The sequence below is a fragment of the Phaseolus vulgaris genome, chromosome 6, assembly GCF_051622355.1.
Source record: "Phaseolus vulgaris cultivar YP4 chromosome 6, ASM5162235v1, whole genome shotgun sequence".
Classification (NCBI taxonomy): Eukaryota; Viridiplantae; Streptophyta; class Magnoliopsida; order Fabales; family Fabaceae; genus Phaseolus; species Phaseolus vulgaris.
In genome coordinates, this window is record NC_143503.1 from 16,630,843 (window position 1) to 16,657,883 (window position 27,041).

The window sequence follows — 27,041 nt, forward strand, 5'->3', positions numbered from 1 at the left end:
ACCGCGACGCGTCCTGAACCACGACGCGTCCTCCACTGTGATGCGACCTCCACCATGATGCGTCCTCAACTGCGACGCGACCTCCACCGCGACGCTTCCTCCACCGGATTCCTCCACCGCGAATCGTCCTCCACCGCGAACACCACCATCTTCCTCCAGGTTTTATCCCTTCCTCCTTGATAATATGTTATGGATGTTAGAAAATGAAGATTCTATGTATGTAAGTGTATGTTGGGTTGTTCTTGCATTCTGCAAAATGTCTAGTTTTGTTGAGAGTCATCTTTGTTTTCTTGGCCTTCACTTCTATGGTGTCTTCAACTATTCTGTAACTGTAATTGCATAGCTGGAAACAGATTTATCACTTCTTCATTGGAATTAAAATAATAGAAGATATATCACTTATGGTTATGTTTAAATAGGTTCTTATGTTTATGCTATTACTTAATCAGGATTGTTATTTTGCAAATTGGAATGGCTGAAGAGAATAGTAATATTCCCCTTTCTGAAAATGAAATTGAGGAAGATGATATTGAAAAACAATCGGAAACTGTTGAAGGTGAGAAAAATAAAAAGGATAAGACTACCACATCTGATTGTTGGAAGTATTTTACTAAGATTGGGGTGAATAAGGATGGAATAGAAAGGGCAAGGTGCAATAGTTGCAATAGAATATATCTAACTGGTGGAAGAAAATATGGCACTTCTCATTTAAATCGGCATGTTATGAAATGTTATAAAAGAAAAACTGAAGATGTGGGTCAAATAATTTTAGATATGCAGGGAAAGTTGAAAGGAAAAAAGATAAACCAAGTTGTACATCGTGAATTGTTGTCTAATCTAATTATTAGACATAATTTTCTTTATAAATTTGTTGAGTATCCCGAACTTAGGACTTGGATAAACTACTTGTGTCCTGATGCAATTATGATTTCTAGAAACATTGTTAAGGCTGATATTGGAAGAATGTATATCAAAGAAAAGACAGTGCTTAAGGGATTACTTGATTCTATTCCTAGTAAGATATGCTTGACTACTTATTTATGGACATCTATTAATACTGAGGGTTTCATATCATTGACTACCCATTTTGTTGACCTAAATTGGAAGTTAAATAGCAAGCTACTCAACTTTTGTCATATGCCTCCCCCTCATACGGGTTTTGTGTTGTCTAAGAAAATTTATGAATTTTTACAAGATTGGGAATTAGAGAAAAAAATATTTTCTATCACTTTGGATAATGCTTCTGCTAATGATGTTCTCCAAAATACTTTAAGAAGTCAACTTATTTTACAAAATGGTTTGATATGTGGTGGTGAACTCTTCCATGTTCGTTGTTGTGCACATATATTAAATTTGATTGTTCAAGAAGGATTAAAGGTGTTTGGTGAGGCTTTGAACCAAATTAGAAATAGCATCAAATATGTGAGGGGTTTAGAGAGTAGAATGGTCAAATTCAAACAATGCCTTGAAAAGTTTAGTGATATTGATGTGTCATGTGGGTTGTGTCTTGGTGTCCCTACAAGGTGAACTCAATTTACTTGATGCTTAAAAGTGCTCTTAAATATCAACGTGTTTTTGGAAGTTTGCAATTGGTTGATGAATCTTATAAATATTGCCCTTCAGAGGAAGATTGGAAGAGAGTAGAAAAAATTTGTAAGTTCTTGCTACCCTTTTATGATATCACTACCTTGATTTCTGCTACAAGTTATCCAACTTCCAACTTGTATTTTTTACAAGTTTGGAAAATTCAAAGCTTGTTGATTGAAAATGTGAAAGATGAAAATGCACTAATTAAGAATATGGTTGAATTGATGATGGTCATATTTGAAAAATATTGGGATGAATATAGTGTTGTACTTGCATTTGGTACAATTTTAGACCCAAGGATGAAGATTTGGTGCATTGAGTTTTTGCTTTGAAAATATTGATTCATTGACTTGGGAGCTAAAAGTGGAAAATATCAAGCAAAAATTATACAAACTTTTTGTCGAATATTCTAGAAAAGGTTTGAGAACAACATCAAATACTCTAAAGCATAAGCAAGGACAATCTTCATCCTCATCTACTTCTAAACCAAGTTCTTTTTATGTAAGTTGCTTGCTTGAATGTATTTCAGACAATTTTTTAGTTTTTGTTGTACTTGCCCCATGTTACTAACTTAATACATCTATAATAGGAATTAAAAATGTGCAAGCTTCAAGTAGCTAATCAAAGTGGAAGAACACAACTTGACACTTATTTGAAGGAGCCAACTTTGGATTTTGATTTTTTGGAGCATATGGATGTCTTAGAGTGGTGGAAAAATAATAGTCAACGCTTTTGGAATCTTGCTTTAATGGCTAGAGATTTGTTAAGTATTCCTATAACACGGTTGCATCAGAATTTGCATTTAGCATTGGTTCTCGAATTCTTAACAAGTATAGGAATTCTCTTTTGCCTGAAAATGTGGAAGCAATTATTTGCACTTCTAGTTGGAAGCATGGTTTTTCTGAAGGTAATTTATTTATTTTAACCAATCTTATTGTTAGTTTATTACTTTTTGAAGCATGGATTTTCTAAGGTTAAATTCATTCTTTCATTGTCATTGTTCAAATGTATGCAGATGATGGAAAAGATTATAATTATCAAAAAGTGGAAGATGAAAGTTCTTCTAAGGTTGCATCTAATGTTCTTGAAGTGGAAGAAGATGATATAATAGCAACTGCATAACAAGTGTTTGATGTGGTAACTACTTTTGATTGTTAATCGATGTCAGATGCTTATTCAGTGTTGTTTTTGAGTTCATCAAAACTCTTGTAACTATTGATGATGTGTACTATGAATGAATTTTGGCCATCTTGTCTAATCAATTTCAGAATTTGTGATAGTTTGTCATATTTTCTTGTACACCTCAAGCTTGATTAATTCATAATTTCAGATTGCATCAATTCCCAGAGACTTGATTTATGTTTGTAATAGTCAATTTATATAAGTTAGACGGGTCGGCCCGCAAGCCTGCGGGCCAGCCCGTATGCGGGGCGAGCCACGAAAACTGGCTCGCATTATATATGCGGGGCGGGCCGGCCCGCTTTGCCACTCCTAATGAAGATAAAGACATTTCTGCTTGCGAAGATAATCTAGCAAAGCACTTACTATGTGCTTCTTCATTTCATGGTCTCAATCAATAAGATTCACATACTTAGTATAATGGCCTGGTGGTTCATCGATCATCTTTTGTAAGGCCTGCCAAATTTATTCACCAGATGTTACAACAATGTTTCTCCCAAAACCTAGTTTCGCTTTTTGGAAATTGGTATAGTCTTTACTACATGGTATTTCTAGTCATTTTGACTTATACCACACTTTCTTTAAAGAAGTCAAGTCTTTGCTGAAGAAAAATGTAGAGTTGAATGTTGTTCAAAAATATGTTCTCAATGCTCAATCAAGTATAGAAGCTGAAGAGGTAGACGATCTAAATTTGGAAACAGTAGATAATACTTCTCCTAGACAGTATGCGTCAATTCTTATACAAGCATCCATAGAAGCTGCAAGGGTGGATTGAGAATTGCTCAACAAAGTTCATCACATTTTTTATCAAGCATTATAAAATAAATGAGCTTTTAGATTTTAAGAGTAATTCTAGCTCCCTCAATATTGGTTGAATAGTGGATGGTAGTAGTTCTAGAAAAGTCGGCTACCTACAACTTAATTGGGTCAAATTTAGAAACAATTGAGTTGATTTCATAAATATTTTCTTGAGTATTGGATGATACAGCCTGATTTGTCAAAATCAACATCTACAACATAAGCCATATCATCTGGCAATATGCAGCACACAACTAGTACGTAGACGATCCATTACATGAATCACATAAGTATGTATCACTGAGACTCGATAACTCAGATTGTGTTTTACTAAACCTATGAGTTTGTTAGTACCAAAAATAGAGGGATTCTATAGTAGTTTTTGTATTGTCTAAGTATGATAGTTTCACAAGACGGTCACCAAACCTCATGGATAGTATGTCAATATGTCCAATAATATTAAAAGACAAAAGAGAGGATGACACACAACATCTAAGAAATATGGAAAGACAAAATCATAAGCTTGAACAACTTACTGCATTTTTTTTTACTTTAATTCAAAATTCTTTCTAAGGTATTCATTCAGATGAAGGTACACTTAGTACTTCAATCATCCCTTAAACAACCATCTCAAGTCCCTTCACAATAATGACGATTTCTTTTTGTGAACTCTTTTTTTTATGATGTAAAAAAGGGGGAGAAAATAGATAAGTTCTGAACCAAAATGTTGAACTAGGAAACAATAATTCAGAAGCTTACTTTATGAACACAAAAATTAAAGAATATTAGATTACCTATATTCGACCATGAACCAAGTACATGAATCAAGAACGTGAACTAGAAACCTAAGCTAATTCGTGGCGAGCATGTGGTGGCGATGAGTTTGGGTGTTGTGGCTACGTATATTTATGAGGTGAGCTTTGAGGTGGCGACGACGGAGATTTGGCAGGCCTAGAGATAAGAAATCAAATTTGGCGTAAAAATGTGAGTATAGGAGTTTAAATGTGATAGATGAATTTGGAAAGAAGAGCACGAGTTTTCCTTTTGTTCTCCAACTTCGTTCAACTTCAAATCAGCTTAGCGTTCCACCTTGGGGTTTCCTCCTTTCTAGCTTGTGACACTATGAACGAAGGATGTCAAGGTGCAAGACAGTCACTAATGAAAAGCTAAAGGTAAGTCACAGATGAAGAAGCTCACATGAGTTCTTCAATGTTGGAGCAAGTTTAGGAAATTAGGTTACACGAATTTGGGGTTTGAGAAGCACGGAGACAAGCTAAAAAATTTCTAAGTTTTTCGAATCTTGTTTAGGAACTATCAATTCAGAGACTGAAATGAACAATTTTATTTAACGACCGAAATAAAATGCATCATTGAAAAAGATTATTTAGTCACTAATAATATCACTTTTATTCCTCTTAATACAACCACTGATTTAGTGATTGGATTTTTTATATTTTGTCGCTATTTCAATCAGTATCATACTTAATATGACTAACAAGTCATTCAATCATTGTTTCGATTGCTTATTTGCAATTGATGTCAATCGGTAACTATTTCAGTCACCAATTGTGACCTCTTTATTTTGATCTATAAAGATAATGATAAAATAACTATTTTTCTTATAATGTTAAAAAACATATTGTGGATTAAAGAAATATATGAGACTTTTGCTTATATATGAACAAGTCTCCTAATTTAAAATTGAGGGAGTAAAAGTGACTAGAAATCTCCATTTAATTATCATAAACAATATCAATGTTTTAATCATAAATTCATTTAAACAATATTGCTAAAGTCAATTAGAATATTCAAGATGATGTTTTATAATATTCCTTAATTTATTATAAAAATATTAAACATCAGCTTGAATATAATATATATATATATATATATCATTTAAAATAATAGAAATACTAAACAATTATTTTAACAATTTTATTAAAAAATTGATAACAAAATTTTATAAATCTTAATAAAAAATTTAATCCATTTATCAATGTTACTGTATTTAAAAATAAAGTTTTGTAGTTTTTTTTTATAAAACTTTATGTTATGGTATTTAGGTTGACATTTCAGATTTTAAAATCATTTGTATTATTATAAATATATTATGTGCCTTTCTGACTTTCTGACTTTAGAAAAATACATCATGTAAAAAAAATACTTATATATGTAAGAAAAACTTTGACTTTTAATTTTGATTGAAAAAAAAATCCTTAATCATTAATCACACATAAGCTTTTCATTCGACATTAGCCACAAATGAATAAAAGAAATTCCACCTTATCCGCCAACTAAATTTTGTGCCGCAGTCAAAATGTAAAAGGTCAAGGTAGTTATCCTCACAACCTTTCATTCCATTAATATATGACATTTCTTGTGATAGTTTCCTAACTTATAGCTTTTAATATATGTTTGAATAATGTGCATTATTCCTCAAGAATGCCATACATTTAATGGTAGCATATTATTTTTCCATTATCATATTCTTATTCTCTTTATGCTCCATAGGAAATGTCTCACCAAATTAATACAGTAAAGAAATTATTTCTTTCCACTTAATTACATGCTATATGCTATTCTAAAAAGCAAGAAATCAGAATAGGTAATTAGTTAGGTATAGGTAATGCTGTTCACTATTGGATCAATATACAAACATCCTTTACTTTGATTTATTACTAGGAGTGATAGTTTCATATATATTTATTATTATTACTATTATTAAATAATAATAATAATGCACTCATTTCTTTTGGATAAGATTATTCATGTAGTATATATATATATATATATATATATATATATATATATATATATATATATAAAAGAGGTTCTTCAATATTTGTGAGTATGTGAAATCACAATGTGATATTTTTTGTAAATGATACTCTTAATAGACTCGTTATTCTGGTAGTGGTAGTTGTTTATGTATTTTTATGTTAGATTTGTATTTTCCCTTTTGCTTTGTCTTGGGTGGATTTAATTGGTTGTCATAGATTTTTTGAAATTTTACCCTTGGATCATCATAGGGTTTTTTTTCTAGGTGCTTGGGATAGGTAGGGGTTGTGATTTTAATTCTTTTATCTTTTTTTGTTTTGTATAAGGGTTTATCACCCATTAAGTTATTCCTATTGATTTATTTTTTCTTGTTGATAAAAAAATGTGAGTTAAATCATTATTTACACTATAAGAAAATAATTAATAAAGACTAATTTTAAAGATAAAAAATAATTAGTCATTATATTAACTAAATTAGATATTATTTTAGAGATTCAAAATGTTATTGGTATTAATTTTTATTATTAATAAATAGTTTATAAATTGATATTTAATTAGTTACTAAAGTTTCAACTATCAATTAATTAGATTCTAAAGTTTGTAGTTAGAATTTTTGGTAACTAATTAGATAGGAATCTAGAAACTATTTATTAATAATAGAAATTATACTTTAAATAAAAATAATTTTTTTTAGTCTTTAAAGTAATATATAATTTAATTAATATAGTGACTAATTATTTTTTATCTCTAAAATGAATCTCTATTTAATATTTTTCTTGTAGTGTTATATTTTACTTTGTTTTATTAAATAAATTATATTTTTAATTATATCTTATTAGTAGTTTTGAATTAATTGAATTGAATTAGCATTAATTTATCTTCTTAAAACTAAAATATTGTGTAAAAATAAAGAGTTGCTAGATATTTTTGTTTCTTCTTTGATTATTATAAAAACTTTATTTTTGTTAGTGATAATTATTTTGTTTCCCCTTCTTCTTTAGTTACTATAAAGGTTTTTAGAAAGCCTTAAATAGTTTCAACTTGAATATTTTTTTTATATTTTAATCTTTTAACTTTGAAAGGTTCTTTTTGGTCTAACTGTTTGCAACATTACCTTAAAAAATTCTTTCCATCGATTACATTTTAACAACTTTTATAAAGTTTGAGTTGGCAAAGAGATAGGATGGAGTTATCGAGGTTTGGAATGTTAGGTAACTTGTTGTAAAAACAACTCTAACCGATGGAAGAAAAAGTTTGGACTTGAATTACTAGTAAAGAAAAAGAAAAGTTTGGGTTTGGATTACTAGTAAAGAAAAAGATGCAGAGTTCTCTTGTTCTGACTGGTGTTTGGAACAAATGGTATGTATGAAATCTGATAAATAATTTTGTTTCCTTTACTTGCTATCTAATGTTAAATTCTTGTTTTAGGAAGAAAGAAGTTGTGTGTTTTGCAGGTTGGATGTAAGTATGACTTTCTAGATGGAGTAAAGAGATATATTGCAACAAGAGCAGCTGCTCCATACATTACAATATTATGACTTCTTGGAGGAGTAATTCTGTTGTGTTTTTGTATAGGGAATTTAAAAAAAAAAAATAGGTTCTTTAGTTTTGGAGGTTAATGTTTGGTGAGTTGATTATGTTTGTATGTACTTTAGAACTTGATGTGATTATATACCTAGTTGTTGCCAATGGCAGACCTCTTTGGTTGTTTTTGGGATAAGGATTTGTAGGTAATTTTTATTGGAAGTTTGGGTTAGACTGGTCATATTTTCTTCTTCTTATTTTCAGTATAAGTGTCTCTTAAGTTATTCATATTTATTTATTATTTCTTGTTGATAAAAAAAATCATAAAGGATTCACTTAAAAGAAGGTGACTTTGTGATAACTTCATAGTTTTTAAGATATTTAAATATATAAAATTTGAATTTATTTTATTTTAAATTATTTTTTAATATCATATTTAGAGAAGTTAATTTGAAGTTAATAAGTTTTATTGTTTAAAATAAGTATTTTAACTACATTAAATATAAAAAAATTATTTAAATATTATATGATTGTTAATAATTCAACGATTTTAATATTGATGATATTTTTTAGTAGAACTAAGTTGATGTTATTTTTCCGTCCGTTAAAAAAAATTGATATTTGAAAAAAAAAAGAATTAATGACATCAGTTAATGTGAACCACAATTATTAGGTTAACATCAATTAAAGTTATTTTTTTTATGATGTTGATTGTTGGAAGTTTTTATTCAACTTTTGTTAGGTATAATTATCTTATTGGTCCTTACATCTAGGGTTAATATTCAATTTAATATAGTTGTTTTAAAAAAAATCAATTTAGTCCTTGTGTTTTTTATAAAGTACCTAAGTTGGTCATTTCTGTTAATTTTCCCGTGTCAAGTGTTGATGATGTGGCAGAGAGAACAGAGACACATTGGATTAGATGTTGTATTGTCCCTATTCTGCTTAACATCCCTTAACCTTCCCGTTCCTCTCTTATATTTCAAGCGCAACTAATTTCTAGGGTTCTGACATGGAAGCCGATGGAAAGATTAAGAAGGGCGTCAGTGGAAGAAACGACGATGGGCCAAAGAAGAAGTCGTCACAAGGTCCGTTAGGGTAGGACTCCAATTTCCTATCCGAAGAGTATGGTGTTGCTTGAAGAAATGAAGGTACGTGAAGCGTGTGGGAACCAATGCTCCTGTTTACTTGGTTGTTGTTCTTGAATACCTAGATGCTTAGTTGCTTGAATTGGCTGGAAATGCTTCTCGTGACAATAAGAATAACGATATTTAATGAGGAATTGGGGAAATTGTTTTCTGGTGTGACCATTGCCCGTGGTGGTGTTCTTCCCAACATTAACCATGTTTTGTTGCCCAAGAAGATCGATAAGGCTTCCAAGGAGCCCAAATCTCCATCTAAAGCTATCAAATCTCCCAAGAAGGCTTAGAGTATACTTTAATTTAGTTATGTATATCCGTGTTTATGGTGATTTGGTTGTAACAGGAAGGGGGTTTGATGTTTGAAACACTCTATTTTCATCTAATTGTTTGCTTGAAGGAGTTTGTTCACTTATCGAAACCTCTTGATTTTGCCAAAAAAAAAAAACATATGCCACCAACGAACCCATATGCATAAGTTGTGCAGGAGCAGATGCTCAAAGTCTAGGTGGTTTACGGAGTGTAAGGTGCAGTCGAGGGATTCCCTTTGAAGCATCACTTAAATGGAAGAAACCCTAAACCCCCATGTTGAACTTTATTAATTTCTGCAAAAACTCCTCAACTTGTCACCTCACACATCACCCAATCCAATGTATCTCTGTTCTCTCTACCACATCAGCAACATTTGACGCAATTGGAGAAAAGTTAACATAAAAGACTAATTTGGATACTTTTTTAAAAAAACAGAAACCAAATTGATTTTAAAATCACTGTACTAAATTAAATATTAACCTAAATGTGAGGAATAAAGTAATTATACTTTTTTTTTATTGGTTTCGATTTAAAATTCTTTCAATTGACGATGGTATAAAACAATTAATATAGTTAATGTTGATTAAATGTTTCTCCAGTTAGAACAAAATTCTAACAAACTATTAATAAAGAATAACTTATGTGTTATTGATAAAAAAAAATTAATCTCTATAAACGTTAATAAAAAAATCATGATGCACATTAATTGAAAAAATATATAATTAACATTCATAAAAAAAATAAAAAAAAATCTCAGCAACATTCGTTGAGAACACCTTAAATAATATCGAGTAAAACCTAACAATGGTGTACAACCGCATCATTTTAACAATTTAAATCACAAAATTATTTCTATCAACATCAATAAAAATAATCTAGTTTACATCAATTAAAAAAAAGTCTTTTACATTATCTCTAGTCAAGTCAATAACACTCCAAATAAAATCTGAGTTATGAAAAAACTAAGAGGAAAAACCATAAATTTAAAAATATAAATAATTTCTAATTCTTACTTTTTTTATGTGAAATTTGAAATTATTTAATTTTAAGTAATCTAATTATTCTAAGAAATTTTTAAAATTTTAATTTCTTTTAAGATTTCTTACCTAAACAACATATTTTATCATAAAACATTTCAAACTCTAAAAATTAATTATCCTCTTAAAACTCCCTATCCAAAGACATTATAATGTTATTTTATATAATATAGCTCTTATAAAATGATTAATTTTAAATCATCAAAACCAACAAATTAGAGTGTAACCTTTATGAAGTGAAAAAATTATTTATCTTGTTACAACTTGGAAGGGAGACGGCATTACTAATGTTTTGCAAGATTTGACTTTCAAGGTTCTTTTTTTTATATATTCAGATAGTGTTATAAGTGATTGCTAATTATATGTGTCACACTTAGACATAAATGTTTTTATATAAAGCTTTTCTATACAAACTAAACATGGAGAATTATTGGATATGCCAACTATGTCGAAAACAAAAAATATCGATAGAGATAGAGGTTCTTTCAAAGGAGACAATATGTGATTTTTGAAGATTGTTTTTTGAAATAGCACATATGTATAATTCTTGAAGTCTAATTTGAGAAATTATTGTACGCAAGATGCACTAATTTTACAAATATTAACAGTGATTATAAGATTATTTGGTTTAAAAGTAAGAAATAGATGGAGAAATATTTTTTTTTTACAAAATTGTTACAACTGTTGAAGAAGATGCTTCTAGAAGGTAATATGTTTCCCAATGGTAATTGTGAGACTAAAAAGATATTGTATCCAATGGATGTAGAGTACAAAAAGATAAATGCATGCCCTAATGATTGTGTGTTATAAATGAGTTTGTAGCATTGAATGTGAATCTAATGTGTGAGTTTTCTTAGTTCAAAAAGAAACGTCAAGAAAGTAGTGGTGGGAACAAATAGAGGTCCCTTTACTAACATGTTATGACACTAGTTAATAATACATTGGTTTAAAAGATTTTTTTCCATTAGAGGATGTCAGAAACCTGATTTGACATGTAAATGGTAGGAAATGTGACAAACTTCTTCAACATCCACTTGATTCATCATAATGGAAGATATTGATGAAACATTTCTAGAATTTGTGATGAAGTGGATGAATCGTTACTGTAACTTAAGTGGTGAACATAGTTCATGACTAATTTTATTGGTCATTTACAATCTAACTTCTTGGTTATATAGGATTTTAGGTCTGCGACATCTAGGAAATAACATAGATGTATCTCAATCCCTTAATTGGTGATATTAAAATGTATGGGACTTTGATGCATATTACGAAGATAATTTTATAGAAAATACCAACAATACCTGATGATCATATTCAAGACTATTAAAAGAAAATTATTAAATAGAAATTAATTTTATAGACAACAAATAATTAGTTACTATATTAACTAAATTAGATACTTTTTAGAGACTAAAAAATATTATTAGTATCTAAAGTCATTTCTACTATTAATTTCAATCCCATCATTCTAAAATTATACACAAATTTGATTCGGTATTCCAATAGAAAGGTACAAGAACTATGAATTCAATATCAACATACGATTGTTATTATTTTTCAGGATATTATTATAATATTAATTTTTTTCTATTTCTGTTTAATATTACACATGTACTTTATGCATCAATTTGGTTTTAACTAATTAAAATTGACTATATTTCCAAATTTTCGTAAAAACATATTTTCTGATTACGAATATTAAAATTTTATTTTTAATTGAAGAAAAATATATATTTTTGACAGTTTTTCTTATTTAACAATTTTATATAATTTGCATTATTTTCCAAAGTTAGTTTTTAGACACTATCGAAAATAATATTTTAATTACAAACAGCCAAAATATATAAATAAATAAATTATATATATTTTTAAATTACTTTTATCCAGTATAACAAATTGATAAATAAAGCATTAGGAAGGATATCCATTCTGCACTTTAAAGAGTACAAAAGAGATAAATTGCTCTATTATATGTGACCATATTGGGATTCTTATCCAAGCCATATGTGCAGTGGGGGTGAAAACAAATGTATAGGTCAGCCAGCTAATGCAAGTGATATAAAATAGATTGATCTTTAAGGGTGTGTTTGGATTAGAGGGTGTGGGGGAGTCGAAAGTTGAGGGTGAGTGGGAGTGGAAGTGTGAAGAAAGTGTGAAGAAAGTTGAGGTTGTTTAGATTGAGGTATGTTAGAGTGGATGTGTGAGGAAAGTTTATTGGAAATTGTGAGTGATGTGATAGTTGTAAGAATATTATAAATTATTTTGAATAGTAAAGTTTGTGAGATTACAATTTTACCCTTGTATGTAAAAAAGAATAAATAATGATTAATCCTATTTCATATTTTAGTTAATTATAATTTAAAATTAAAGTATAATTATATTATTTAACATTTTATTAATTAAGAATTATTTTTTATTTAAGTTAATTTATTTACATAATTTTAATATTATAAATGATTTTATAAATTATGATATGTTATATATATAAAAATATATATAAAATTAATTTTAATAATAATTTTCATTATTATGAATAGCAAAATGAATATATTTTAAAAAGAAAATAGAAATTTCGAATATAACATGAATATTAAGTAGGTGTCAAAATATATAATATAAAGTCATTACATGAAGAACATAATAATGTTAATTAGAAAAAGAAAAGACATTCCCAGTAATAACATTTGAATCCTTCTTGTGGAGACCTTCAAACGGTTTTCTAGAAGACATATCTTATTCCGTTGTATGATAATAATTTCATCTTTTTCATCGGCAACGTCTTCAATGCACCATTTGAAAAAATTACAGCCTAGAACCATGCCACTTCTAATCTGTTTTGAAGAAAACAATAAAATTGAACAATGAATAAGTTTAAAATAACATTCTTAAGTTTGTTTGAAACCTAATTGAATAAATTTTACCTTGTAGTTGGGACAACCCCAAAATTTTTTCCCAGCATTTTTTTGTGTTGTCGCTATTCTCAAAACAGCAAATTGTCCACAATGACAAATAGGATCAACGAAGGCAATTGTGGTCCCAGTAGCATGGGTAAAAGTACCACGTTTTTGCACACTACAACCAGTACAACTAGATGACGACGTGTTGTGATACGCAGACATTAATGACACTTAACCAATGCTGTCGAAGTAATAAGATGGTAAAAAAGTTGCATTAAAAACAATATGATTATGTAAATAAGTAGCATGAAAAGTAGCATAAAACCTTAACAATAACAATGTCAACGTCAAAAATAACAAACACAATTCATCAATGTTCAACATGAAACTTAGAAATAAAAATAACAATGACAATAACATAATAATAACACACTCAATGGCCTTGATGACGTCGAATGTCAGCCAGAGTAACCTCCATTCTGTCCAATCGGGTATTCATCCTTTCCATGCCGGACAAAATCTGATTTAACAATTCCCTTTGAGTGGGTTTTTCCTCCTCTGGTTGACCACCTTCATCATCTTGTGGTGGCAATTCATCCTCTTCATCATCTTCTTCGTTTGCATGTTGTGGTCTACCAAGTTGCCATATGCCATTGACCTGGAATATATTTAATTTTGTCATACTTTTTTTGCCAAAGTAATGATTCCAGCCTAGCATTGTTGCTTGTTCATTGGACAAGTCAAAGCCATACACCTGCAAGATCCTCGTTATCAAATTTGCATATGGGAGAGGCATCTTGTTATCCCGGCATTTGATGATCTGTTGCATTATGTAATGAGGCCAATTAATGCGTACATTATTCTTGATTAACCACATCATGAAAATATCTTCATTCAGCAGTTGTGCATAATTGCTTCCTCGAGGGCACAAGATATGCACCCATGTGTAATGCAACAGTCGGTCATTCATGTTCAGACTACCGACATTTTTCAGATTTTGACCTTCAACATCTTCACAAATCATGGTGGATAGTGCTAGTGCTCGATCAAAATTCACTTCCTCAGGGATCGTCCCGGGGGTTAACTTAAGACCGTCATACTGTAGATGAGCAATGGTCATCCAATCCACTTCTTTTATGTGTATCATTTTGCTGCAAATCTCAACGGCAAGGTGACCAGCAGGTGTGAATTTTGCATTTTTATAAAAAACCCTTACCAAATCCTCATAATACGGAAGATTAATTCCGAGGAAAGGTTGTAAACCTTGCCAATTCAGAAGATTTTGGAATTGAAATCCTGGACCAGCAAAAAATGGAGTATGCATCACTTTTGGTGGTAATACTGCTCTTGCGTGAAAGTTCTTTTCAAAAACCACCATTTGACGCCTGGTACTGAAGTATCTTGAATAATCAAGAACTTCTGGAATCCTCGTTGGTGGAGAAGGAACGTCAACATCTTCTGCTGGAGATTTACCCTTACGGGTTCTGTTACGTTTGTGGGATGATGATGTCATCTATAATGCAATTACTACAATAAATAACTAAACAGAAGTTAACATAATATCATAAAGCAATAATATAACAATGACAAAAACCAAAATATTACATTGCAAATGAAAGTAGGAGTTCACAAAACAAAATATTAGATGTCCAATAACTAACACAGACAGTCAAATATTACATGCCCAATAACTAAGAAAGAGAGTCAAATATTACATGTCCAGCTACTAACAAAGACAGTCAAATATTAGATTAATAATAATTAAAGGTAACCCCACGCAGAGATATGAAATCAATGCCTAGTCATAAAGCCAAACAATTTTGTCATTCGACGCTCATATGGCATCCCAAATAGTTGCTTAACTCTTCCGGGATGGTCACATAAAAACTCATAGCATTGATCCATGAGTTGTTCATCTTAAATGTTTAGCTCCACGAGCATTGCCCAAATATCAGACTCTGAGTACTGGTACGAGGCATGGCGTCGATGGTGGTGTACATGCTCAGCATATAGGTCGTTTCTTCGTCTAATTTCGGCAGCTATATCTAGAGCTGCCATTGCCTGTGCACGAGCAATATTAACCAACTGAGAGGCATTTTCATTTCCATCATTCATTGATGACACGCATTGTTGAAGATTAGTATTCAACATTGCAAATTGTTCATCAATGTCGTACATAGTGGGGCCTTTTCTCTTTGATCCTCGGGATGAGGATGTGCCCGCAGAGCCAGCAGACGGCATAGAAGGTGTGTCTGAAGGAGTGTCACCAGATTGGAATTCAGCAACTGGTGATCGTGGGACGTAGTCATCTGCCTCCTCAAAGTTCGGTGGTTCGGGGATATAATCCATATTATTCTCCCCAAGGTTGACATTGAAATTGGTCATGTCAGGAGGTGAATTCATGTCACGGGCTGTCCTCACCCGACTTCCCGTGGCTCTATCATTAGACCACAACTCCTCCATGAGGTCATAATGGCGAATGGGAGTGAAACGCCATTTTGCCGTAGATGGTTTGGCCTACATACATCTCACATATTAGTATATCATTCGACATGTGAAGTTAAATGTTCATCTTACGTAAAAAAGTACTTATCATTGTACCTTAATCAGCTCACTCCAAACTTCGTCCTCGGCTTCAAAAAGTTTAGTGGTCTGGTTCCATGCGAAACCACTCAATCCACCAAATAAATCATGGATTTCCCTCCACCTGTCCTTCAGGCTTTTCTGCCGATTCTTCACATTATTTTTCTTAAGACCCGATAAACCAGCCTCATTTAAAGCCATAACTATGTTAGTGTATCCTTGAGTGGTCCAGCTACCATCAATTCTACACCCTTTTCGTACCTCGTCAATCATTGCATTGAGCAAAATTAGGTCCATCTCCGCCGTCCACTTGGTGAACTCTCGATAAGAACCTGATGAATTTGAAGCCACATTTTTTCCGCGATCCATCTAATTAACTTGAATAAAGTTAGGATGACAAACATTGAAAAATGGTAGAAAATAAATTATTTCATTAAATTAATTGTTTACATAATCTTGCCACATTTCGTTTGCTATAGCATCCCTAATATCACACCCTATCCTGTAATCATGTTCACGAGCATGGGTGGTGCTTGGTTGGACATCTTGTTCTAACAATTCATTATCTACTTCTTCAAGCAGAGACTGATCATTGTCGACCCCGCGTAGAAAGTTATGCAGAATACAACAAGCTAAAACAATTTTTGTCATAGTATCCACATCATAATGTGGCTCAGTCCCACTGGCTATAATTGGAAAACGTTTTTTAAGCACCCCAAAGGTTCTCTCAATTACGTTCCTAAGTGATGAATGTCGATGATTAAACAACTCTTTTGCATTTTGTGGCCCTCTTCGCGAATATTCTTTCAAATGGTATCTCACCCCGCGATAAGGTGTTATTATATTTCGTTTTAACATAAAACCTGCATCACCAAGATAGTATTTTCCTACAAAGATTGTGGAAAACTGGGTTAGTATATATTACTACAACCTTTTAATTTTTCTGCACACCCAATCCCCTATACTAACCTTCTGGAATAACCAAAGGATCGCCTCGTACCAAAGCATCTTTCAATATCCTTGAATCGGAGGCAGTTCCTTCCCAACCGGCTAAGACATATGTGAACTTCATGTCAAAGTCACAGGCTGCAAATATGTTTTGGGTTGGCCAATCTTTTCTCCCTCGAAAACGAGGCGCATCAGCACGTGCAACCTTAGCACGTACATGACTCCCATATATGGCCCCTAAACAATCCTAATGTAAACAAAAATTCATAACTTTAATTAACCACAAACTAAAGAAGACATTACACATAATTTGAAGTAATGTTTTTATCAACAAACCTTAAAGTAGGGGAAAAATCGACTGTTGTTAAGGATGTGTGGTTCTACAACCGTTCCATTTGGTTGAATTAAAAATTCCCCCTCCAACCTTAAAATGGCACTCAAAACATTATGAAAGTGACGGGAAACTGTTTCTCCAGACCGATGGAAAAAGAATGACACACTTCGATTCTTCACATTATGCCCAATAATGTGCAGAAATTTCGCTACTTGTTCTTCCACGGTTGATCGATATGCATCTTTAACAAGTCCAGTTCCCCGTATTCGTTCACATAATTTAATGAAAGCTTCTGGTCCCATGCGAATAATGTGACGAGATTGTTCAGTGTGAACCAAGTACTCCATCAATTCTTGTTTGCGACGCTCTTTTTGTGGTTGGGACTCACTGATACAGTTGCTTGTAGTAGGCATTGTGCGTAACAATTTCAATCCAAAAGCAATCATACAAAGAATCATGACTGATGCACCTTCATTATTTTTTTTTATTTGTTCTTCGATTTGTGAAATTAAGTTCATGTTCGCCGCAACAAGATCGTCATAAATTGCAACTGTTTCCTCAAAGTGTACCATCTCTGCCTCGTCATAATTTCTTTCCGAATTCATACCGAACGCGGTTACCGTATCGGTGTAAAAGTACACCAATACAGTTACCCTAAAACGTACTTTTAATTAATTTTAATAAAAAAATTAATCAAAATTACTATATCATTCAATGACATAATTTAATCAAACAACAAATAAATATAAACAAATAAAATAAAATAAAAACCTAAAATTTCTATTTCTACTTCTAAAAATATTCATTTTAAATACATAAATTTGTATCTTTGTAATAATTTATGTACAATCTAAAATAATATTAACTACAGATTATTAATTTTTATTTGGATTCTGTAAACTGATTTTTCTTTGTAATAATTTATTATCAATCTAAAATAAACTTTTTTTACTTTTTAAATTAGTATAACATTTTTTTTAACATTTAATTCTAACACCAATAATTTATGTGAAATACAAATTAAAAAAAAAATAACTCAAAATGATATTTCTACTTTAAACTTTTACTGTTTTTTTAATTAATACAACATTTTTATAATGTTTTCTATTATAACATTAATAAATTATATTTAATCTACAAAAATAAAAACCCTATCAAAATATTTTTAAAATTTTAATTCCATTCTGTAAAAAAAAAAATTAAATCTGTTTCATAAACAATTCATTTTGAAATAAATAATTATTTTCTACATTTATAATTAAAATATCAATTAAAAATAGCACTTCTAAAATATCAATTACTTTTTAAAAAACCTACAAATTAAAAATTTCTATTTCCACTTGTAAAAATATTCATTTTAAATACATTTATTTTTATCTTTCTAATAATTTATGTACAATCTAAAATAATATTAACTACAGATTATTAATTTTTATTTGGATTCTGTAAACTTATTTTTCTTTGTAATAATTTATTATCAATCTAAAATAAACTTTTTTTGACTTTTTAAATTAGTATAACATTTTTTTTTAACATTTAATTCTAACACCAATAATTTATGTGAAATACAAATTAAAAAAAAATAACTCAAAATGATATTTCTACTTTTAACTTTTACTGTTTTTTTAATTAATACAACATTTTTATAATGTTTTCTATGATAACATTAATAAATTATGTTTAATCTACAAAAATAAAAACCCTATCAAAATATTTTTAAAATTTTAATTCCATTCTGTCAAAAAAAAAATTTAAATCTGTTTCATAAACAATTCATTTTGAAATAAATAATTATTTTCTACATTTATAATTAAAATATCAATTAAAAATAGCACTTCTAAAATATCAATTACTTTTTAAAAAACATACAAATTAAAAATTTCTATTTCCACTTGTAAAAATATTCATTTTAAATACATTTATTTTTATCTTTCTAATAATTTATGTACAATCTAAAATAATATTAACTACAGATTATTAATTTTTATTTGGATTCTGTAAACTTATTTTTCTTTGTAATAATTTATTATCAATCTAAAATAAACTTTTTCTGAATTTTTAAATTAGTATAACATTTTTTTTTAACATTTAATTCTAACATCAATAATTTATGTGAAATAAAAATTAAAAAAAAAACTCAAAATGATATTTCTACTTTAAAATTTTACTGTTATTTTTAATTAATACAACATTTTTATAATGTTTTTTATTATAACATTAATAAATTATGTTTAATCTACAAAACTGAAAACCCTATCAAAATATTTTTAAAATTTTGAATTCCATTCTGTCAAAATAAATTTTTTTAAATCTGTTTCATAAACATTTCATTTTAAAATAAATAATTACTTTCTACATTTATAATTAAAATATCAATTAAAAATAGCACTTCTAAAATATCAATTACTTTTTAAGAAACCTACAAATTACACATTTCACATTATTCCACTTGTAAAAATATTCATTTTAAATACATTTATTTTTTTCTTATAACAATTAAATCTTATAACAAAAATTACAAAAACATTTTTTTTAATCTTTTCAACTAATAACATTAATAATTTATGTCCAATTAAAAAAAAATTAACCATACAGAATACAAATATTCATTTAAAAAAATTATATATTCTCTTATAAACAATTAAATTAAATGTTAAAAAAAATTAACTTTGTATATTTATTATTATACAATATTTCAGTTTTCTTATACAATATTTATTAACTTTGTATATTTATTATTATACAATATCTATTCTCTTATAAACAATTAAATTAAATGTTAAAAAAAATTAACTTTGTATATTTATTATTATACAATATTTCAGTTTTCTTATACAATATTTATTAACTTTTTATATTTATTATTATACAATATCTATTCTCTTATAAACAATATTTATCTTAAATTTTTCACTTTTCTTTAATCACAACAACATTTTTTTATTTGATTTAATTATAACATTAATAATTTATGTTTAATATAATAAAAAACATAAAATTTACAAATTTCTGTTTCCATTCTCTAAATAATTCATTTCATAGAAATAAAAAAATTTCTTAAATGTTAAAAAATTAATAACTATCTACCAAAATTAAAACAATAAATCAACTGAAACAATTAATTTAATTAACTAAACTCCTTAACATATTTAATTAACTATCTAGTAACTACTTAACATAATTAACTAAACTAAACTCTAAAAAAATTATATTACAACAACAACCTTAACATAATAAACTAAAATAAATTCTAAACAAATTATATTACAAAACCATAATCATAAATATAAAACACAAATTAAATAAAATAATTTTACATAAAAAAAATTAAAACCTGAAGATAAGCACTCAACAACAGCAACAACAACAATAGGATGCCTTATAGAAAGATCAACACACCTGAAAATAACAGAAAACAAATAAATTAACAAACATTTCTATTTAAAAAATTCAAGAACATAATCGATTATGGCATCACTTACACAGAGATGATAATCGATTATCAACGCATAATCGATTATGTTAGTAGGCAAAAAACAAGCATAATCGATTATCACATCCCATAATCGATTAGGACCCCTTTCACACACATCAGATAATCGATTATCAAAGCATAATCGATTATGCTGCTAGGCTAAAAACAAGCATAATCGATTATCCCAACACATAATCGATTATGAGCCATTTTACACACTATACATAATCGATTATGCCTGGAAAATTTTGCAGATTACACTATAATCGATTATTTTGCCTGTGATATTTAAGCCATAATCGATTAACCGTTGAATGAAACATATAAACTCACCTCAGATGAACCCAGAGATGAACCAGATGAAGGCACAGATGAACCCAGAGATGAACACACCACTTTCAGATGAATAACCTCTACGTTAATGAAGCCCCTAACACACACTATGACTTACGAATCTCTCCAACTACACACTCTATGCTTCGCTCTCTTTGCTTAGGCTTCGCTTATCTGTGAATTGTGAATGGAGGAAGCAACGTTTATAAAGAAACCAGGAATCTCACACACCTACCTCTCACCCACTTCATTGATGAGGTTTCAAACTTTCACATGGTCAATAGATTCCTGAACCAAGTCAGGAATCTCTTGCTTTTCATTTGGCATGCATGCAGAGGCACTGTGCTTCTTGAATCCAGCAAAAAAGTAAGGGCAAGATTGGAAATGCGTGGTGATGATTTGGCACTTGCACTGCACAGTGAAACTTTCTCTTCATCTTTCAGAAGAAACAACATTCCCTCAACTTTCTCTTTCGCTGCACTCTCACCCGCAACAAACCATGGAACCAAACGGGGTGGTGTTGTGACTTCCGTCGTCGACAACAGTACCACCCCTGGATCCAAACGTAGCCTAAAGGTGTGTTTGGATTGAAGAGAGGATTTGAGGAACATGATTTGTAGTGATTTGATAAAAAAAGTGTAAAGAAAGAGATGTTGCTTGGATTAAAGTATGTAAAAGTGAATTTGGAAGAAAAGTTTATTAAAGTTGGTGAATAATATGATAGTTATAAGGATATTTTTATTTTTTTTTAAATATGTAAAGTGTAGATTTACAAATTTACCCATATCTTTAAAAATAATTAAATAATAAAATATGGGATATTTCTTTTATAAATTTAAATTAATTTTTAGTAATATATTAGAACTAATTTAGAAAAAAAAATACAACATAATCAAAATTTTGATAAAAAAATATTTAAATATTTAAATATTTAAAATTATAAATATTTAATAAAAAATTATTTTTATATTAAATTACATTATTATCTTTATCTTTATTTTTTATAATTAATATAATTATTATATAAATTTATTATTTTATTATTAAAAATATATTTATTGTTATTTATTTATATTTATAATTATTTGTATATATAATATGATTAATTAAGTTATTTATATTTATAATTATATTTTAAATGAAAAAAAAAAATTGAGTTTAAAATAAAAGAATAACAAAGTAATTTACAAATAATTAATTATACGTAACTTTCTTCCCTAATCTTCTTTAAACTGCAAAGAAAATTTAGAACCTATAGATTCTTCGTTTTTCGCATTTTTTAAACATAATTTTCGTGTTTTACTGTATACAGTAAAAGCTTTCATTTCTTCTCCAAACAAACAGGGCATAAATGCACTGCAGAGTAATAATGTGAGACGGCTAGGTTTCCGCGGTCGGAGGCTGGATGAGATGCTGGATGGTTGGTGTAATAATGTATGAGATGCTGGATGATTGGTGTGTGGTTCTTGTTTCAGTTTGGAGGTTTTTGGAAGCGCAGCTTTTTGCTGTAGGTTTTTAGAAGTGCAGCTTTTTGGTTTTTGGAAGCGCAGCTTTTTAGTTGGTTTTGTGCGTGATTTCGGTGCAGTGCAGGGTTCCAGTGCATTGGTAGGGTGCTTTCTCTGTTTTTGCTGCGCACTGTTGCAGGTTTTGCGTGTGGAAACCTTCTTGGTGCTAAAACAGCTTTTGCTTTTTGTGGTGTGTGTGGAGGAAACCTTGGATTGGTGATTCAACAACTTTGTGCCTTTGGTTTGCGGCTGTGCTTTTTGTTCGGTGCAGTGTGTTGGCTTTTTGGTGCGTGCGAGGTGGGTCTTGGATTCTCGTCGCATTTGGGCGGTTGCTTTGTCGGTGGGGTTGTTCTTGTTCTTGGCTGCCGTTCTGGTTCTTGTTTGAGGTTGTTGTCTTGGGTTTGCTTCTTCCTGGTCGGTGCTTCTTGTTTTGTTTCGGGGGTCGGTTTGGGAGGTGCTGGCGCTTCTCTTTGTGGGGCGTTGGTTGTTTAGGCTCCAAGAGTCCGAGCGGCTATTTTGGCTTCTCTTAGGCGAATAGGTTTAGATTTTCAAATTAAGGACTAAGGTTATTCTTCAGAAGTGAAACTATATTATATGGTTTAATCATAAAAGAAGATTTTTGCTTAAATTTTTAGCAGTGTTTGTGATATTCATCTTTATAGTTACATTCTTCTTATATTAAAACAGATATGATATATGTTTAAATTGATGAAGAAGTGTATTTTGGTGGTTTGGAAGATTAAAAACATTAATAAAATATTATTATATAAAAAATAGTTTTAGAGATAAAAAACATAATTAATTGTTATATTCGATTAAATTAGATACTATTTTAAAGATTTAAAAAAGTTATTGATAACTAAATTAATTTTTATTATTGATAGATAGTTGTATCTAACTAGTTACAAAGTTTTAGTTATTAACTAATTATATTCTAAAGTTTGTAGCTAAAATCTAGGTAAGTAATTAAATATCAATTTAGAAATTATTTGTTAATAATAGAAATTAATTTATATATATATATATATATGTATATAATTTTTTAGTCTCTAAAATAATATATAATTTAGTTAATATAACAACTAATTATTTTTTGTCTCTAAAATTGATTTCTATTTCAATGTTTGTCTTGTAGGGAAACCTCTTACTCATATAGGCATGTGCAAGAAGTTTGATTTTGCATGGAAATCGTTGGATTCTTTGAAAGTTATTCCTCTAGAAAAAGGGTGATACGCATATATTTATTCACTCTCAATAGCTTTAATCATGGATTATTGAACTATAATAGTAAATAAATTCATTTTTTTAATTCATATTCATATAATTGAAATTATTTGGGCCTGAACTATTTTTGTGTGTGTTAATTTTGTGTCTTTTAGATTAGTTTGAAGTGCCTACCTTTACAAATTGGTCAAATATACAAAAGTTCAAGTTGCTTCTTCGAATCATCTGAGGATATGAAGGAGAAAATAAAATCTACAATATCTAAGAAATAGAATTGGGAGCAAATCTTCTACAAAATACAATAATTTTGGAAAGTTGAAAACTGAGAAACTATGAAAAAAATTTAATCCATAATATTTTATCAAGTCTATGAAGCAGAAAAACCTATAAAAAGACACAAGCTAGAAGGAGAAAAAGGGAGCTCCACAAGGTTTTCTTAGTTTCTTTTATTCTTTGTAATTCTTTTGTTTTGCCTCTGCATGAAAGACTAAACTTGTTTTTTGTTGATTCCCACTACAAAAAAGCGTGTATGTGGTGGCAGTTATTTTCGTATAATGTGACGTTTATAACTGTCACAATATACGTGTGTACCGCCACAGATCTGACCACCACAAAGTATAATGTGGCGGTCAATTGCGAACCGTTGTAGCAAAGGCATATAATACATTGTATAAAATGGCGATTTTAAGATTGTAATTTATGTCAGTTATAAATGTCGTAATTTTGAAACTGGATAAACCAATTTAAGTGTAAATAAAGACAATTTTAAACGCCACTGAATACAGTATAATGTGACATTTATAATAACCATTTCAACTGTCATAATTCTAGTATTAAATATTTAATTTTATTTCTATAATTTTTAATAATGTATTCAATTCTGTTTTATAATTTAATTTCATATTATAATTAAATTCCAATACACAATTAAATTTTATAATATAATTAAATCATAACATAAACTAATTTCATAATATAATTAAACTTGATAAATATTAATAATAGAATAATAAAAACAAATTTATAATCAAAAGATGGTTTCATTCATTCATTCATTGAGAGAACAAGTTGATACATAATTGTTTAAAAGTAAAGAAAACACAAAAGATATTTTAAAATATCATCATAACATTCAGAATATTACAACATTTCATCCCTAATCGATTTGGCTTCAGTTTTACTTTCCTATCTTCCTTAGTCAGTTTTACTTCCAACACTTGATTCTATTACTTAATTAGGTAATTGAGCACCATTTCCAACATCTGGTGCCTGAAATAAATAATAAATAATTTGAAGTTAAGAGTTATATCAAAGTTTATATGTCATGTCAAAGTATACAAAACTACATATTTTTCATTGAGTTCTGAGGTTTTGATCAATAAAAGTTTCATTTGTCAATTCTCTATAGCAATTGTTTTAGTATTCTAATCTCTTGAAAAACTGGTTTTTGTGAGATGTTGTACTTGAACGTTGAGAGTCTTCTTTATCTTAAACTTTGGTTTCATAGTTAGTTCGCATAGTTCTAATTAGTTCTTCTATTACTTAATTAGGTAATTGAGCACCATTTCCAACATTTGGTGCCTGAAATAAATAATAAAGAATTTGAAGTTAAGAGTTATATCAAAGTTTATATGTCATGTCAAAGTATACAAAATTACATATTTTTCATTGAGTTATGAGGTTTTGATCAATAAAAGTTTCATTTGTCAATTCTCAATAGCAATTGTTTTAGTATTCTAATCTCTTGAAAAACTGGTTTTTGTGAGATGTTGTACTTGAACGTTGAGAGTCTTTCTTATCTTAAACTTTGGTTTCATAGTTAGTTCGCATTGTTCTAATTAGTTCTTGGGTGCATGATTCAAGAGATATGAGATAAGCATTCCAATGAAGTATATGCATGGAACAAAGTGGGTACTAAGTAAACCAGTAGATGCATGCTTTATTGATGACTTTCAGTCGAATCAGATTGAGAAATAACTAATCTTTAGAGAACCTGTGAAGAATTCAATGGCAGAAAAACTTGGGGATCAACCAATTTTTATTTTCTATTTTAATCTCTTTTATATTTTTAATATGAATATAATTTATATTATTATTAATATAATTTATATTATTATTATTATTATTAATAAAAAAATTATTATTATTAATAAGTATAAATTATATTAATAATAATAACTATAATAAAAATCATAATATGACCAAAGAACTTGTTTGGTCTAGTGGTAAATGCTTCTTTTGTCACTGGGTTCGAGTCCTATCCATTGCGCAGATGAGAAGAGTTCTAATTGTGGGGGTCTTGGAATCTCAATCCGGGTGTCTTGAGAGTTTTTGCTTGGATCAAACACTACAAAAAAAATTCATATTATCTACGGATTTTTACCCACGAATCTTATTACCTACCAACTTTTACCTACGAATCTCTATTACCTACCACCTATTATCATAATAATTATATACATAATATTAAAAATATTAATATAATATGAAGAATTATAAAATCATAATTCATAATATTTAATATTTAATAATATTAATAATAATAATAGTTAATAATACTAAGAATATTTAAGAATATTAAGAATATTTAACAATATTAATAATAATAATGATATTAAATATATAAATAATGTTATTAATTTTTATTTTATTAATTATATTAATATTGATAATTATACTCATAAGTATAATAATAATCATAACATGACAACAAAACTTGATTGGTGTAAAGTTTAAAGCTTTTATGGACTGTTTTCGTTAGCCACGAACACATTATCCGTATGTAAATTACTGACGCCCGCATTACATATGGATTTTTGTGCCTACGAATATGGGTAATCTGTAGGTAATGTTTTACCTACGAATTTTGGTTGTTACCTATGGATTTCTTCCGTAGATAAATTGGATTTTTCTTGTAGTGAAAGACTTTGTTTCATCCTCCATGAGCTCACCAAAGCTCAATGTTGGGTCAAGATTCATAGTCTTCCTATGGAATACACAACGGTCCAAGAGTCACCATCTTATTGCTAAAATAACCGCCATTTTTTACCTTTTCTGCACCAGTATAAAGTAATTTTCTCTATTGCGAGAGGGATTGATACTCCTCTTTCTCTTGATGTATGCACTATGAATAAACTTGTCCAAATTGCCTAATGTTTTGTCCAAGCCTGTTGTTGTTCAATATAAACTTGTCATTGTCCAACCTAAAAAAAATTTATTGATGTCCTTCACAAGGAAGCGGTTGGTGTATAGAGAAATAAAATTTTGGGGTAGAGGCATAAATATATTATGTACCTGCTCGGAATGAAAGGGCAGTAGGAGTTGAGGGAGCAATTATTGATCATGATACATATGTTGAATTTGTTGTTGGCCAAGTGGATGAATA

At 29.2% G+C, this 27,041-nt stretch overlaps 1 protein-coding gene and 1 pseudogene across 1 annotated transcript; both read left to right on the forward strand.

The window, feature by feature from the left end:
* The first annotated feature begins 471 nt into the window (after positions 1-471).
* Positions 472-2,709, forward strand: LOC137831101 (zinc finger BED domain-containing protein RICESLEEPER 2-like). The gene is made up of 3 exons (XM_090303867.1): positions 472-1,523; positions 2,394-2,494; positions 2,603-2,709. Exons 1-3 carry the CDS (start codon positions 472-474, stop codon positions 2,707-2,709), a joined length of 1,260 nt encoding a protein of 419 aa, XP_090159993.1.
* Positions 2,710-8,878: 6,169 nt separating this feature from the next.
* LOC137831099 (histone H2A.2 pseudogene) lies at positions 8,879-9,295 on the forward strand (annotated as a pseudogene).
* Positions 9,296-27,041: the final 17,746 nt, after the last annotated feature.

Coding starts and splice junctions, on each gene's coding strand:
- LOC137831101 (XM_090303867.1), top strand. CDS start 472: ATGGCTGAAGAGAATAGTAATATTCCCCTTTCTGAAAATGAAATTGAG. Junction 1,524..2,393: donor TGTCTTGGTGTCCCTACAAG/GTGAACTCAATT, acceptor ATTTGCATTTAG/CATTGGTTCTCGAATTCTTA. Junction 2,495..2,602: donor GAAGCATGGTTTTTCTGAAG/GTAATTTATTTA, acceptor AAATGTATGCAG/ATGATGGAAAAGATTATAAT.